This window comes from Ambystoma mexicanum, chromosome 12, assembly GCF_040938575.1.
Source record: "Ambystoma mexicanum isolate Mex_15411 chromosome 12, UKY_AmexF1_1, whole genome shotgun sequence".
Taxonomy (NCBI): domain Eukaryota; kingdom Metazoa; phylum Chordata; class Amphibia; order Caudata; family Ambystomatidae; genus Ambystoma; species Ambystoma mexicanum.
In genome coordinates this window covers 1,220,656,318-1,220,671,781 of record NC_090936.1, presented here as the reverse complement: position 1 = coordinate 1,220,671,781, position 15,464 = coordinate 1,220,656,318, and the positions used below count along the sequence as shown (strand labels likewise).

At 46.4% G+C, this 15,464-nt stretch overlaps 1 protein-coding gene across 1 annotated transcript in view; it reads left to right on the top strand.

Moving 5' to 3' along the window:
- The window catches only part of ARL1 (ARF like GTPase 1), a 101,593-nt gene that overhangs the window by 29,490 nt on the left and 56,639 nt on the right, over nucleotides 1-15,464 (top strand). Inside the window, exon 3 of the mRNA XM_069629878.1 lies at nucleotides 7,791-7,872. Coding sequence (XP_069485979.1) covers nucleotides 7,791-7,872 — 82 coding nt within the window. The remainder of the gene's footprint in view (nucleotides 1-7,790; nucleotides 7,873-15,464) is intronic.

Here is a 15,464-nt window from a genome sequence, read left to right as displayed (position 1 = left end):
GCGTTCCCGTTCACCTCATGACAACGGCCAACCGTCTTCGGTTGACAGGTGTCGCACTATCAATAGTCCCGAGGCCCGATCGTCTGATGATTCCGCCCTCTATCCTACACACCCAAGACGCGTAGCGTCTACACCCGAGATTCGACGTCCTTCCTCGAATACCACCTCCGAATCTCGACGCGAGGCGTCAAATCCCTCGGAGGTCCCAAAAAAAAACACAAAAAAACTGGAAAACACTCCTAGTCATGGGAAGGGGGATACACATAAAAAGTCATCTTCAGAACACCATGTTCATAAGGAAAAGCAGAAAGACCCTAAATCAATAGGGAAGTCCAAGGTATCGGATCCTACCACTAAGGTTAAACTCATTCCTCCCACTGCTCACGATATCGGCACTGATGAAAAACCAGAACATGTTGTGATTCCTAGCTCTAAAGAATGGAACTCAGCTGACATTGATAGGGTAATGAGAAGGATGTCATTTATGGCTGACCTCTATGACAAGAGGACCCTAATTATTTTCATAGTTACTCCAACACCCCTGCTACCTCTGCCCCTTCGGGGTCTAAAGCAATACCTTGCTCCTCTCAGCCCCCTGCTAAGAAACTCCGCTCCGACGCGCCGTCTCAGGGCTTGGTCACAGACTCCTTTGGGGTTGAACCTTACCACCCGGATTCATATTGTGATAAGCAGAACCTCAATTGGTAGATGACCAGACAGGGGTCTCTTATTATGGGGATGACGAGGACCAGGAGGAGGATCAGAAGGACTACAATCTTGACTCCCCGATTCCTAAAGACCCCCCGGTACATGACTCACCTGTTGATAATCAACCTCTTGTCAATGAAGTACTGGCTAAAGCAGCTGCCCAGGGTGTCCAAAAAGACAGGGATTTCGCTGAAGAAATCCTAGGAGACGAGAGCCATTACTCAGGCTATCCCTCTATTAACATCCATTCAGCGTAGGATTGATCCCTCGCTGGTAACCCCTAATCTCACTCGAGCGGTTAATCCACGAGTCGAGAAATTGTTCCGGGCTGTACATTAGGGGCCAATTAAAACCGGATTCCCTGGTAGTAACAACCACCAGAAAGAGGGCATGTACACGGCTTCCTTCTTCGGAAGCACCTCCTGATAAAGAGAGTAAAAGACTGTATGCTCTGGGTAGAAAGGTTGCCTCCACGTTTGCCTATCAGGCATGGATTGCCAACAGTGCCACCCTTTTGACAAGCTACAATTGCCATCGGTGGGAAAAGGTATCTACTTTGGTATCATTCGAACCCGAACCCTTAAAGAGCCAGTTGGCTCCACTGGCAGCAGACGGAAGATCTGTATCAGGCTGCATGCTAAAAACAAACTTTGATGCAGCAGATAATGCTGGAAGGTTAATCGCTGACGGCACTGTGATTAAGCATGCTTTGCTGAGGCAGTCGGGGAACAAACCTGAAACCAATGCAACCCTTATAGATATGCCTGTGGTGCCGAACGTACTATTCGGCAAGGTAGTGGAGGAAGCTTTAAAGACAGCAAATGATCAGTACGAGACCCTAAAATCTCTTGGCCAACTCACCAATACCCTCTGGACAGAGGGTAAACAACAATATTCGGCGCTTTCGGGGCCAGGGTTCCTAAAGGGGTTCAAACTATTACCAGAATCAAGTTACCTCATGGGGTAACAATCCCAATCCTTGCAAGGCTTCCCCAAAGGGCGGCACAGGGGCCACACAAGGGGTAGAGGCAGCCCCGCCAGAGGTGGTACGCCACCCAACAAGCAGTAACGTTCCGCTTCAGGTCCCCTCCCATGCATCCCCACTAGGGGGGCACATTTCCACCTTCACCCACGCATGAGAGGGGATCACTTCGGACAGATGGATGCTGTCCAGTGTCTGGAAGGAGCCCAAGGCCATCCTCAAGGACAGAAGGTACACTCGCTGGAACATCAGAATATCCTCATCGAGGAGATTGCCTTTCTGCTAGCAAAGGACGCCATAGACGTTGTCCCAGTCAATCAGGTAAACGGGGGTATTTATTCAACCTACTTCCTTGTGCCAAAGAAAAAGTGCGCCCAGTATTAGATGTCAAGCCACAAAAATTCTGCATGACTACTCTACAAGAAGTAATGCCTCTACTAAAAAAGGGGATTATATGGCAACATTGGATATGAAAGATGCCTATTTTCATATTTCAATGTTCCCATCGCAACAGAAGATTCTTGTGTTTCAAGATAGACAACCAGCACTACCAATTCAAGGTGCTGCCCTTCGGAATAGCCTCGGCTCCAAGGGTATTCACCAAGGGACTGGCAGTGGTGGCAGACCTACGCAGGGAGGCCATCCCAGTGTACCCTTATCTGGACGACTGGCTCATTACAGGGGAGTCCCCCCCTAATTTGCAGACTAAACATCAAAAGAACAATCGACCTCCTCTTCCAATAGGGCTTCTCAATCAATGAGAAAAAGTCAAGCCTGGTGCCAACCACCTCAAAACAGTTCTTGGGAGCTGTCCTAAATACCCAAGAGGGGGTTCCTTTCCATCGGAGGAAAGATTTCGAAATTTGTTGCTGCAAATTCCTCATCAGGCCGATTGCCAAATAAGGGTGCGCAAAGCTATGCGTTTGCTACGCATGATGCCTTCTTGCATTTACCTGGTTCCCCACGCGCGCCTGCTCATGCAACCCATGCAGGAGTGGTTGGCGAAACAGTGGTCTCAAGCAAGTGGTCAGTGGGACGATCTAGTGGTCGTTTCGCCAACACTAGTACAGAGTGAATCTGACTCAAGAGGTACAGGCCGTCGTCACAACAGGCTCCTCCCTGGCCGGGTGGGGCACTCACTACCTTCACCACACAACTCGGGGACTCTGGTCTCACACAGTGGCTCAGAACCATATCAATCTGCTAGAACTTCTGGCAGTCTTCCGAGCGCTTCGGGCATTCAAACCCCTCCTTTCCAAACAGTCAGTGCAGATCCTAACAGACAGCACGACTGCAATGTTTTACTTAAACAAGGGGGCACTCGTTCTCCCAATCTGTCCAAGCTTGCCCAGAAAATTTGGAAATGGGCACTCGGACGGAAGATTTACCTGTCATCCCAACATGTTCCAGGGGAACTCGACTCGCTAGCAGATGCTCTGAGCAGAGATCCCCTCCCAGAGGAACACCAGTGGCAACTACACGAAGAGGTCGTAGGAGACCCCTTCTCTCAGTGGGGTTTCCCCACTATAAACCTATTCGCCACAAGCGAAAACAGGCGATGTCCAGACTTCACATCCAGGTTCCCCCAGCCAGGATCCAAGGGGAACGCCCTATGGATGAATTGGTCAGGGATATTTGCCTATGCTTTTCCGCCAACCCCTCTGATGAGGAAGGTGGTGAACAAGATCCACAGGGAACCGTTGACGATCATCCTGGTTGCTCCTATGTGGGCGGGACCACCATGGTATCCACACCTACGCAAGCTCGCGGTGTGCGACCCCATCAAACTCCCGTGCCGGTACAACCTACTCTCCCAGCACAAGGGTTTAACAGTGCATCCTCAGCCCAACTTGGTGAACTTGGCAACATGGCTCCTGAAGTCCTAGAGTTCGGACATCTCAAATTACCCCAGAGATGTATGGATATCTTGAAAGTCAAGAAAACCTAACACGAGGCACTGTTACTATGACAAATGGAAACGATTCGTAATTTGGTGCCAGAGTAAGCAAATCAAACCCGTTGATTGTACTCCTTCTAGTGTGATCACCTATATGCTCCACCTACTGGATGCAGGGCTAGTGTTTCACTCACTTAAAGTGCACTTGGCAGCTTTATCAGCCCACACCACTTCCCATAACAAGGTGTCGTGGTGGAAGGTGCCAGTTGTCAAAGCATTTATGGAAGGGGTTAAAAGACTCCACCCTCCAATTTCGAACCCACCACCAGGTTGGGACCGTAATGTGATACTTGCTAAGCTCATGGGACCTCCCTTTGAGCCCAAGCTTAAATCTAGTCTGAAACACCTGACTTATAAAACTGCTTTCTTGGTAGCCATCACTTCCATGAGAAGGGTCAGTGAAATTCAAGCTCAGTCAGTCAGTGCAGGATCCTTTCTTTACTATTCATAAGGGCAAACTGGTTTTACGCACTCGCCCTAGGTTCTCGCCTAAGTTAATTTCCAAATTCCATGTTAACCAGTCTATTGAGCTACCGGCCTTCATCCAAGAACCCAAAAGCTCTGCTGAGGTGAAACTCCACACACTAGATGTGAGGAGAGTGGTCCTCTACTATGTAGACAAGACCAGACCGCTAAGAAAGACAGATCAGCTGTTCGTCTCCATAGCCCCAGGCAGAGATGGCATTTTTAGAGATGCAATCTCCATCTCTGGGTGGATAGTCTGATGTATCCAACTATGCTATTCCCTTTCAGATAAAACACTGCCTTTTAAGCCAAGGGCCCACTCTACAAGAGGTACTGGAGCCACTCTGGCTTTCATTGCAAATGTACCCCTTGACAGCATTTGCAAAGCAGCTACATGGAGCTCTATTCGCACCTTTACTCAGCACTACTGCATTGACACTCATTCCAAGGCAGATACTCAAGTGGGACAAGCGGTTCTAAGACATTTGTTCGCTCATGACCCTTCTCACATCCCACCTCCTTCTAACACTGCTCGCTAATCTATGCACAGCATGTGATCTAAACAGATTCCACAAGCCTCAGAAGGGATACATTACTCACCGTAATCGTATTTCTGATGCTTGTATCTGCTTAGATTCATATGCGCCTGCCCTTCCTCCCCTCTGAGAGAAGGCACATGTATGCTTGTAGTCTTATCTATCTTATCTGCTTGGATACTCTGTACTGGCGCTACTCCTCATGCTACCTCATGTCAGAAAAATACAATCTGAGGGTCCTACACGTGTGAGGGATCATGGGTACAGGGTACGTCACACTAGGGATAGTATTACTGGAACGCCCTGGTTCAACGCCCCTTTTTGAGTTTCGAAAAACAAACTAATACTCTGCAGCTTCCACTAGATGTCGGCCTATGCACAGCATGTGAATCTAAGCAGATAAAAGCATCAGAAATACGATTACGATGAGTAATATATGTACATGTGCTTACCTTAAACTTCCTTGATCGACCGTTGACGATGGCTGATGGTGGAATGAAGGGAACTCTTATCAAGCAAGCCCTCTCTAACTTAAGCTGCAGTGTTTCAACATCTCGACATAATACATCTCCCATCGGCAGAGATGGAAGACGCAGACCAACTTGCAAAAAGATTATAACTAGTCCTTTTACAATGAAGCATGGAACGGCTGTGTAGAAAACAGAGGTATACAGTATACGTGAAACTGGCCTTCCCGTTGAACCCACAGAACTACCTTATGGCATGCTTTAGCTTAAAATGTACATGGGTTTGTAATCTACCTACGCTTCAACATACTTGGTGCATGGGGCGGCACTCCCCGCGACAATCGGACATGTAGACTGTTCCAATCAAATTGAAACAACGCAACATGTTTTAATTGGTTGCAAAGTTTTACTTCTCCAGTACCGGAAAGGGTACATACCTGTTGTACATGCAGAAACTGGGCATCTGTCTGATCAATTCTGGTCAATGATTTACATGGCCAGATCGTTGGTCATCTGGGTTGCTGCTTTCATAAATGAGAGCAATTCCCAAGTAAACTATCCTAGAGGGTCTAAATTTGTAGGCTGGACCAACAATACTGTCATGATATAAATGGCCCTCATTACGAGTCCGGCGGTAGCCATGCCGGTAAAACCGGCAGGCTGCCGCCGGACCCGTAGTGAATTACCGGCACCGGACTTGCTGGATTTACCGGGGCGTTACAACCCCAGTGGTCTGGTAAATCTGGCGCCAGCAATTCTGTTAATCCCTGTTCCTGTGGAGTCCCTTAGGACTCCACGGGAATATGTGTTTTGTGGAAACACTGACACCATGTCGTAATGGTGGCAGTGTTTCTGCATATGTCTGCGGGCGGTGTCGTTCCGCCCACCCGCAGAACTTAGTTTGCCGGTCCGGAAAACTGTGCCTGTAATGAGGCTCAATGTCTTTTTTAGATATTGTATGTACCCAATGTAGGTCATCCTACTTATTTTAAGAATTGTAAGCCTGTAACCCCCATCTTATTTCTTTTCCCCATGTCATTTGGGAATTGTATTTTAAACATGTTTGAGATGAATGATGTAAATGACTTGTAATATGTTTTTTTGTTTTTTTTATGTGCAAGAGGCATGACCTTTGCCAAAAGCACTTGAATTTAATAAAAAGAATATCTAGACTGCCTAATAAAGGGGCAGCAGATCAACACATCGGACAGAAACGTACTAGGGTTATCCCCCTTCTGTACAAAGTGTGCTTAAGTCATTAGAAACAGGTTGGGTCTCAGTCCAGCGCATTGCAATGTATCCTTAGGTCCTAGGGATTGTAAGACCTGTTTTTCCTTCATTTGGACAACTTCCGAACTTGCAAGACTTTCTTCAATAGCAGATGTCTAATTTTCTGACATTGATGTTGTCATGTGGTTTTCATCTCGTACCCAATGCCAGACTACAGATGAGGCCAATACAGGAGTAGCTTCGTGCTCAGCGGTCACAAGCAGTAGCGACAGGGTGGTTGTGGACACAAGGGTTGGCAATTCCCTGTGGCGTTAGATAGTTTACAGCTTAAACAAGAGGAAACAGGTTGCAGCTCTTGCTACCCAACTGATTAAAACGCACACCATTGCAGGGATGGGGAGCACATCTAAGTGCACAACCAGTTTAGCAAGAGTTGTCAGTAGTGCATAAACAATTGCGCAAGAGAGTAATAACACAAGAACCATTGTTCTGTGACTCATATCATTAGAGCCATACTGGTGCAGTTCCTATGCAATTTTATTTTGTATACTTGCAAAGTATTTAGCCACTGGTTAATGCTCCTTTTGCTGTGCCATTTCCATCTCTTGAGCTACTTCAGTGAGCTTTGGAGAATGTGTGCCTTCATGCTTGTTGCCATAGTGTCTCCTGTCCTGGCAAGAGCAGGTTTGATTACTAGTGTCAGTAAGGATTTGAATCATAGACAAATGGTTCATGATGCCAATGCACTGAGAAGCAACTGCTTTTGTCTTGGATGGGAGATTACTGTAGATTATATTCGGTTATGCATTTTATGGACATTGGGGCAAAGGAGGGAACTATGGGTCGAATCACAAGGTTGCAACTATTCCCCATTGTGCAGCCACCCAATCATTGAGGGACACTGTATTGCCCTTTTTTCAGGTTTGTTGCAAGCCTTCTCTAAGGTGTAGATTGAGGCTTGAATCCCAGGCATTATTCATACTGGTCCAAACCCCCTCCCCCAACCCCCCAGGTGTGACGGCAGCAGCGCCCTCTATCTCGCTCTCTCCAGGCCAGGGCGTAGCTATGACCACACATGGCTGCATACGTAATCTGCTCTCTCACTCCTAGGCACAATGTCTGGTCACTGGACATGCAGTACTTGGTTTCACATGGAGATTCCCAATGGGGACACTTGCAAATAACAGGCTGTATCCCACTATAATTACCACAATTTCTGCTGACAACCACTGGAGCCTACACAACACTGCTCAAAAAGTGACTGTCATAGGTTGTGGAATGTGTGATCCACTTTCCAGGCCTAAAAGGTAACTTTCAAATGGGTTAACATTGTTGACCAAGCATGCAAGAAATAAGAGTGGGGAATTTCAGTGGAGATGGGCTTGTTCTAGAAATGTATTTCCAAGATAAATTATCTTATTGTATTTTTCCCGCATTCTTTTCAGCAATCGGCTTCAATGTTGAAACCGTGACCTACAAAAACCTGAAATTCCAAGTGTGGGACCTGGGCGGCCAGACAAGTATAAGGTAATGTTTGAAATGCTTGCAGGAGACTTGCTTCCTCTGTTCCTTGTTGACTTAGTTGCCGTGCAGTACCTCGGTTGAGCATAGGCAATGCATCCCACCCCATAAAAGCCATTGATTAGTTAATTCATTGCGAGGACTCGGGGTATGCCGTACTCTAGCTTCTTATATAAATCTAAAGTAATTTTTCATTTAGCGCTACATGCCTGTACTCAGAAACGTCTAAACGCTGTAATAATAGCTGTTAGTCATTTTCCAATGTATCTCCATAAATACCATACTTTGACTGAAGGGCGTATCTAGGTGATTGGGTGTGATGAAGCCCTAAACAGCTGCGCAGTATTGCTGAAAGGAAAGTTAAAAGTAGAAAGTGTTTCCTTTTTGGATTCCCTAAATCTTATATGGTGTAGACCCAAACCTAAAGGGGCTGGCATCTGGGCCTGGCAATACTAAACTGGCATCTGCGCTTGGTGGCTAACCTGAAACTAGGCTAAGCTTTCACACCAAGGGCTCTTGTTGGTTGGAAAGGCTCAATTAAGATGGATACATGGGGGGTTGGTGGGGAAATTTTCAAGCACAGTGCAAGCTTTCCTTGGGAAATCCACAGCCACCCGCCCTCTCCCCACCTCTCTGGTGAGGGATGTGCAACAATGTAACCTAATGGTGACGCAACAAATCCAACCAAAAGGAAAGCCAAACCCCTCTAAGGATAGTAGCAATGGCAGAGCGATCTTGCATATCTTCAGAGGTTAGTCTACACACTTACCCAAAGAAAGCTGTGACACTGATGTACAGAAAGCAAAAAATACCTTAGTCACATATGTAAAACACCAAAGGGAACATGAATTTCTTTCGCTATGTAGGTGTGCATGGCACAATACAGCTGTTAAAATTAAAACATGCCAAGCAGTGGCATATTTAGGCTTTCTGCTGCCCTGGTCCCAAATAAGTGCATTCACCCGCCTCCCAACATCACTCCACCTCTGCCAGACTCTGTACCATGACCACATTCTACCCCTTCAACAAACTGTCCAACATGGCTGAACTACACCCTGTGACCCCTATTTTGGCTCCATAACATAAGAAGGATGTTTTTAAGGTTGCAGGGATTGGAAAATTATTGCTTCCGCTCTATTAATTCAAGATTGTCCTCTTCTATATTATGTTAGTTGAAGTGTTTTCACAACCCTGCTGCCCATTATTTGGAGAAGGCAGTGTGTACTACAGTTGAGCGCACTAGAGGTAATTGTTACAGCTAATTGTCAAATTTCGGTTAGGTCTGAAAACAATCTTTTAGAGGAAGCGAGAAGAATATAACCTGTCTGCCAACTGGACACAAGTGAGAGAAGGTTGGACCGAGGAATTTTGGTTTCAATGCTAATATTTGGTTTCTCTCTCAAATTGCTAGATGTTGCTGAGTAGCAGCTAGACTAGTCTGTAATAATAATGCAACATAACTACATTGCTGCATCCGGTCATATCAAATGGTAACGTTTATATATGAAATGTATGCAAGTGGTACCGGTGCAGAACTCCACCCCCTTCTCATGGTTAGAGCTCTAGTGTTAGCAGGATTCTAAATGAAAATAAGGCAAGTTGCTTGCTTCAGCCGATGTACCTCCAATCCCTTGGGCTGGGACGTCATTAAAATATGCAAAATCACAAATGAAGTTTTAAAGATTAAAGACAGTTGGAGAAGGTTCTTGGAATCTTTGTCCGTGCATTCTCGGGGTGGAATAATGGATCGGGGCGATCCTGAACATTCATGTGTAGGAAGCAACAACATTCCTCGTAGCTGCACAATGCAGGCACCTTTTTAAAACCAATGAAGTGGTACATACTGTTTACATAATTGCTGTTGGTGCAATAGTACAAAATACCCAACACTCCAAGAGTAAAATTGAGCAATGGATCGGGCGTTCCATCGCAATATTACTTTTGTGGGCATGGTTTAGGCTATGGGTCTTTCCAGCTTGCATTTAAGGTAATTTAAAATGTTTTGATATTTGTGGGTATTGATTTAATGTCCTGCTGTCGATTACTTATAAACAGCACAGTTAGGCATTGTGTGACATACTTTGCAGTTGCACGCTCGGTACTACCAGGAGAACCATCAGAATGTCAAAGGCACATGATAAAACCAGCAGGGGTGCCATTTACCTGCTTAGCACTGAGCAGCTTCTGTAAAGATGGCTGAATGGATATCTTTACGGGACAGCTTTACAGCTGTGAAACAGTGTGTATCTTTGGCACACAGTTTTTGTTCTCACCATTCTTTGTCTTTGTCAATCCTTTCATAGGTTTCTTGATGCGCTTGCGCATTCAGATTTACTCTTCGCCATTTTAACTTCTCTATGATCCATTTCATGCTTGCACCTTTGAGCGGCCACAGACCTCTGAAATGTGGGGCCAGGGAGCGGAATTTGTGCTTTCTTCTGAACATCATTTAGTGCCATCTGTGCTTGACTTAAGCATAGCCATGCGTTTAATAGGTTCTGTGTCATTATCTCGATTTGTGTAGGTCGCATAACCAAAAGACCTTTTTCTTTTTAAAATTTTTAAATTTTATTTATTTTGCTGATTCTAGCACCCTACAAAAATCGAAATGACATTTCTCCATCCTCCCCACCCTCTTCCCAGATTTACTCCAAATCGGGGGGGGGGGGGGTTACACCCCCTGAACTCCTTCCCTTAACCCCTCCTCCCGCCCCCCACCCCAAAATGCACAAACACACACACACATATCAGCGTACACATTCTTTGCTTCCGGGTGCTGGCGCATCTGTTAGCCCGTGGGCGTCGCAGGGGCCGACAGTTCGATTTAGCAATACCGCTCTTCGCTCTGTGTGGTCACGGAGCGGGTTTTCTAAATAATTTTTTTTACGCTTTTAAAAAAAGTCTCTTAACCTACTACTGTTTAATATGTTAAAGGTATTTATAGCGCGCACCGTCACCAACGGAATTGGTACCTGTGCGGATCTGCAAACAAGAAGGTGGGTTAGGTTAGTCGGGTGAAGAGGGAGTAGGAAAGTGAGAGAAGTGGTGTGCTGTGGGTGGCTTCAGTTCGGTTTTCACCATGTGCTGGGCTTTGGTGTAAATATTGGATCGATGCAAGACCTTGTGTGCTGTTGGTGCAGTTTGTGCTTGTTGCGGTGTGGTGAAGTGCGTGCGGTTTGCTGAGCGCGAAGATGGTTGTGTGGATTTTCAGGTGTATTAGGTATGCATAGATTTGAGCTTGGGGTTAGTGGGTTATATATCCTAGTCCTTGCAGATTTCGTTCTATGTATCCAGTTGTCCTGTAGGTAGGCTTGATTTCAAATCTTCTTTCTTGTCCATCTAATTGTTATTAGTGATGGCGTGTGTTAGGGAGAATTCTCAGAAATGTGCTAATTCCCTCCACCTTGGAGACCCCCAGCAACTTTGCTGGATTTTGAGGACTTTTTTTTACCTGGAGAGTGACCTTTTTTCCCCACTCAAGTATTTTATTGTGATTTTGTACACTTGTTTCTTTTGGGTGGCCCCTGTAGGGCAGACTTCAGCAGAGGTCAAATAGTGTCCTATGAAAGACTTCGCCAACAAGCAGCTTCCCAGCTGGAAGGGCAAGAGCCAGGGAAGCACAGGTTGTACTGGGAGGATGGCCTCCTCTACATTGAACCTATTGAGTCTACCCCAGGAGACTTAAAGAAGATGTGTAGTACCCCAGCATGTGAGACCAAAGTTTCTACAGTAAGCCCATGAGATTCCTTTAGCTGGTCACTTATTATTTAAGAAGACCAAAGAAAGGATTTCTCTTTATATTTCTACTGACCTAAGATGGGGTCTGATGTAGATGCATGCTGTAGGAGCTGTCACATTTGTCCGACATATGGCAAAAGTGGAGCCAAGAATGTGGCACCTTTGGTGCCTGTCCCAGTGGTGGGAGTCCCTTCTGAGAGGATAGGAATCGACATTGTTGGTCCCTTTTAGACCCTCCAACATCTTCAGGCAACCGATTTATATTGGTTGTGGTAGACCATGCTACCAGGTATCCTGAAGCCACACCTAAGAGGACTGTCACAGCTCAGGCCGTGGCTAAGACCCTACTTAGTATATTTACCAGAGTAGGTTTTCCTAAGGAGGTTCTCTCTGACAGGGGTGTCTAACTTTATGTCCCACTACATGCAGGCCATGTGGAAAAACTGGAGTGACCTACAAGTTCTCAACAGCCTACCATCTCCAGACCAATGGGTTAGAGAGGTTTAATAGAACTATGAAGAGCATGATGGGTGCTTTAGAGGAACCCCTTAGAAGAAAGTGGGACCTTCTACAGCCATGCCTTCTCTTTGCTTATAGAGAAGTCCCTCAGGAAGGGGTTGGATTCAGTCCCTTTGAGCTTCTCTATGGTCATCAGGTTAGAGGTCCATAGGCCCTAATCAAGGAGGGGTTGGAGAGTGCTCCTTCCCCTAAGCCTGTGAGAGTCACTGACTATGTGTGTTAGGTCTCCGAAGGAGAATGACACATGATGACAGAAGCTTCAGATAACTTGAAAGGAGGCCAGGCTCTGGTGAAGCATTGGCATGACCAGAAGGCCAACATGGTTGAGTTTACTCAAGACCAGCTAGTTCTAGTTATGGTACCTACAAGGCAGAGAGCCTTGCAGGACAAATGGATTGGACCCTTCAAGGTTGTGGGAAAACTATGTCTCTAGACCAGAACTGGGAGCTTTGCTTCTGGCTTCGGCTCAAGAAGAAGAAGAGGAGGAGGAGAGTGAACCTCTACCTGACCTCAGGGGACAGCCTTTAGATGGGAAGATAGGAGTTAATCTCTCTTCTGATCTGACACTGAAACAGGAGGAGTGCAAAGCTCTGTTAAATCAGTATGCCCCTCTGTTTTCACTCTCACCAGGCTTGAACCCTTGGGGCCAGCATGAGATTCTCACTGTAGACTGTTTACCTGTTAAAAGCAGAGGTTACAGGATGTCCTACCATGTTAGAACCCACATAAAGGAAGAGGTCAACAAAATGCTTGATCTTAAGGTAATGGAGCCATCTACAAGTTGATGGTCTAGTCCAGTTGTGCTAGTTCCAAAGGCAGGATACAAGGAGTTGAGATTCTGTGTGGACTATAGAGCCCTTAATGCAGCCACCACGACTGATGCCCATCCTTTACCTAGGACAGATGAGCTGATGGACAAACTTGGTTCAGCCAAGTACCTCAGTACATTTGACCTAACCTCAGGCTATTGGCAAATATTTCTGACAGACCATGCCAAGGAAAAAACTGCATTTTCAACCCCAGGAGGCCTTTACCAGTTTAAGGTGATTTCTTTTGGACTAAAGAATGCACCTGATACATTCCAAAGGGTGGGCAATCGTCTGAATGGGATGGAGGACGTCTGCATGGGATACTTGGATGACATTGCAGTGTTCAGCTCTACTTGGAAAGAGCATATTGATCACTTAGGATATGTATTCCGGGCTCTTGAGCCGGCTAATCTGACCATAAAGGCAAGTAAATGTCAAATTGGTCAGTGTAAAGTGGTCTACCTTGGACATGAGGTAGGAGGGGGTCAAATAAGGCCATTGCCTAGCAAAGTACAGGCTGTACAAGACCGGGCCACCCCTGCTACTCAAACCCAAGTGAGAGCCTTTCTAGGTTTCACAGGTTATAGGAACTTCATTCAGAACTATGGGTCCATAGCTTCTCCCTTGAATGTGATCTCCTCACCCAAATTCCCCAAGAAGGTCCAGTGGAATGAGGAGTGCACCAAGGCACTTGAAGGACTTAAACAAGCTCTTTGTCAAGCTCCAGTCTTAAGAGCTCCTGACTACAACCAATCCTTTATTGTACAGACAGATGCTTCCAATACAGGTATAGGTGCAGTTCTGAGTGGGGTGGATGAGGAAGGCAGGGAACACCCAAACTGCTTCATCAGTAGGCAACTGAAGGAACCTGAAACAAGGTATTTTGCCATTGTATGGTCTTTGAAGAAGTTTAGACCATACTTGTATGGATCTACTTTTGTGATTCAAACAGACAGAATTGGGGAGAATTCTCAGAAATGTGCTAATTCCCTCCACCTTAGAGACCCCGAGCAACTTTGCTGGATTTTGAGGTTTAAATACCTTCTCTTGGATAAACTACTGTTTCCAAGAGCAGTAAAGTGAAATTGACTTTACTTACAATTGTAACTTTCTAGACCCAGCACAAACTATTTTACCATAAGGTGCTGGAGGGGTTACTTAGTATCCCCTTTGTCTAGCTTCTTGTATAACATTTATGTTGCCCTTTCCTCACTGAATGGCTGGTGGTTTTGTTTTAACTACCATGGTGTGCATTTACCGCGGGCTACTTTCGCAGCCGCATTAAAGCACCCAAGGGTGCCGTTTTTGTCAAAATGGCCCGGTGGTCTTTTTTTTGCCATTTCTTTGTGCAAAGGTCCTTGAGATTTACTCTGCACGCCAAACCCGTTTGGTCCCATTGTTCGCTTTGCCTTTGCCGGGATTCAGAAGTGAAGCCCGCCTCTGGCTCCAGGGTGTCTGGGGTAGGCAGGAAGTGGGGGAGGTGCCGAAACTCCCTGTGCTTAGTCTCCTAGGAGACCCAAATGCACTCTGTGGTGATTGGCCGACTGACTGTCCGACAAGGACAGCCACCCTGCTGGTTGACTGACAGCTAGGCTGCAATGAATGGGAGAGAACTGAATAAAAGGCGAAGCTTTTGACTTGGAAGGCAAAGTCGACCACTGGACGAAGGAACCGAAGAAGAACTTGAAGAGGACACCTGCTGCAACACTTGGACCGTTGGTTTGCCCGATGAAGCCTTGCTGCAGTTTGCATCGACAAAGAAGCCGCTGCAAGGACGACTTCTCCCTTGAGTTGGTGGGACCAATCGACTCCAAAGTAAGCCACCTGGACATCCATCTCAGAGCTGGTTGAATTTCCAGAGTTGCTGCTGGAAACCGTATAACCAGGGAGAATAACACCAGATTGTGTGTTACTTTTAAGCTAGCCAAGAGCTCCAGGAAGATCGTCCAGACTCTCAGGAAGCAGGACTGACCGAGCCTGAGCTCCCTCAACAGAGTGCGGGCACCCAGAAGCAAGGAAAGTCCATCTTGACAGCCAGGAACCGCGGTTCATACGCCCACATGTACAGGTAGAACGGGCACTGGCATCTCCAAACTTGTTGAGAGCTGTCATTATCAGCCAAATCCCGGTACCACACAATACGCTGAACAGTCCTATCCACCTATGCAATCTGGAGGAAGATCGCCCGGAGGTATGGTGTAAGCATAAGGTTCTTACCCCTACTGCCAATCAAATTCACTCCAGGTATTCCCCTAACGGCTGAAAAGGTCTTTTTGGTATGGCTAGACAAACTTAACATTCAATCCCTTGGAGACCTCTTCCCTGAGGACACCTTCTTAACCCCACAAATGGCCAAAGAGAGGCGAGGTACTACTTCACTTGACACGTTCCTTTACTTTAGGCTGCGCTACAAGCCCTGTTTCCACCATTCCCCAAACAGCCAGAGTCAAGGGACCTACTACATAATGTAATCCAGGCGCAGGGCGAGGGGAGGCTAGTGTCACTGTTATACAAGTCCATTCTAACAGATAC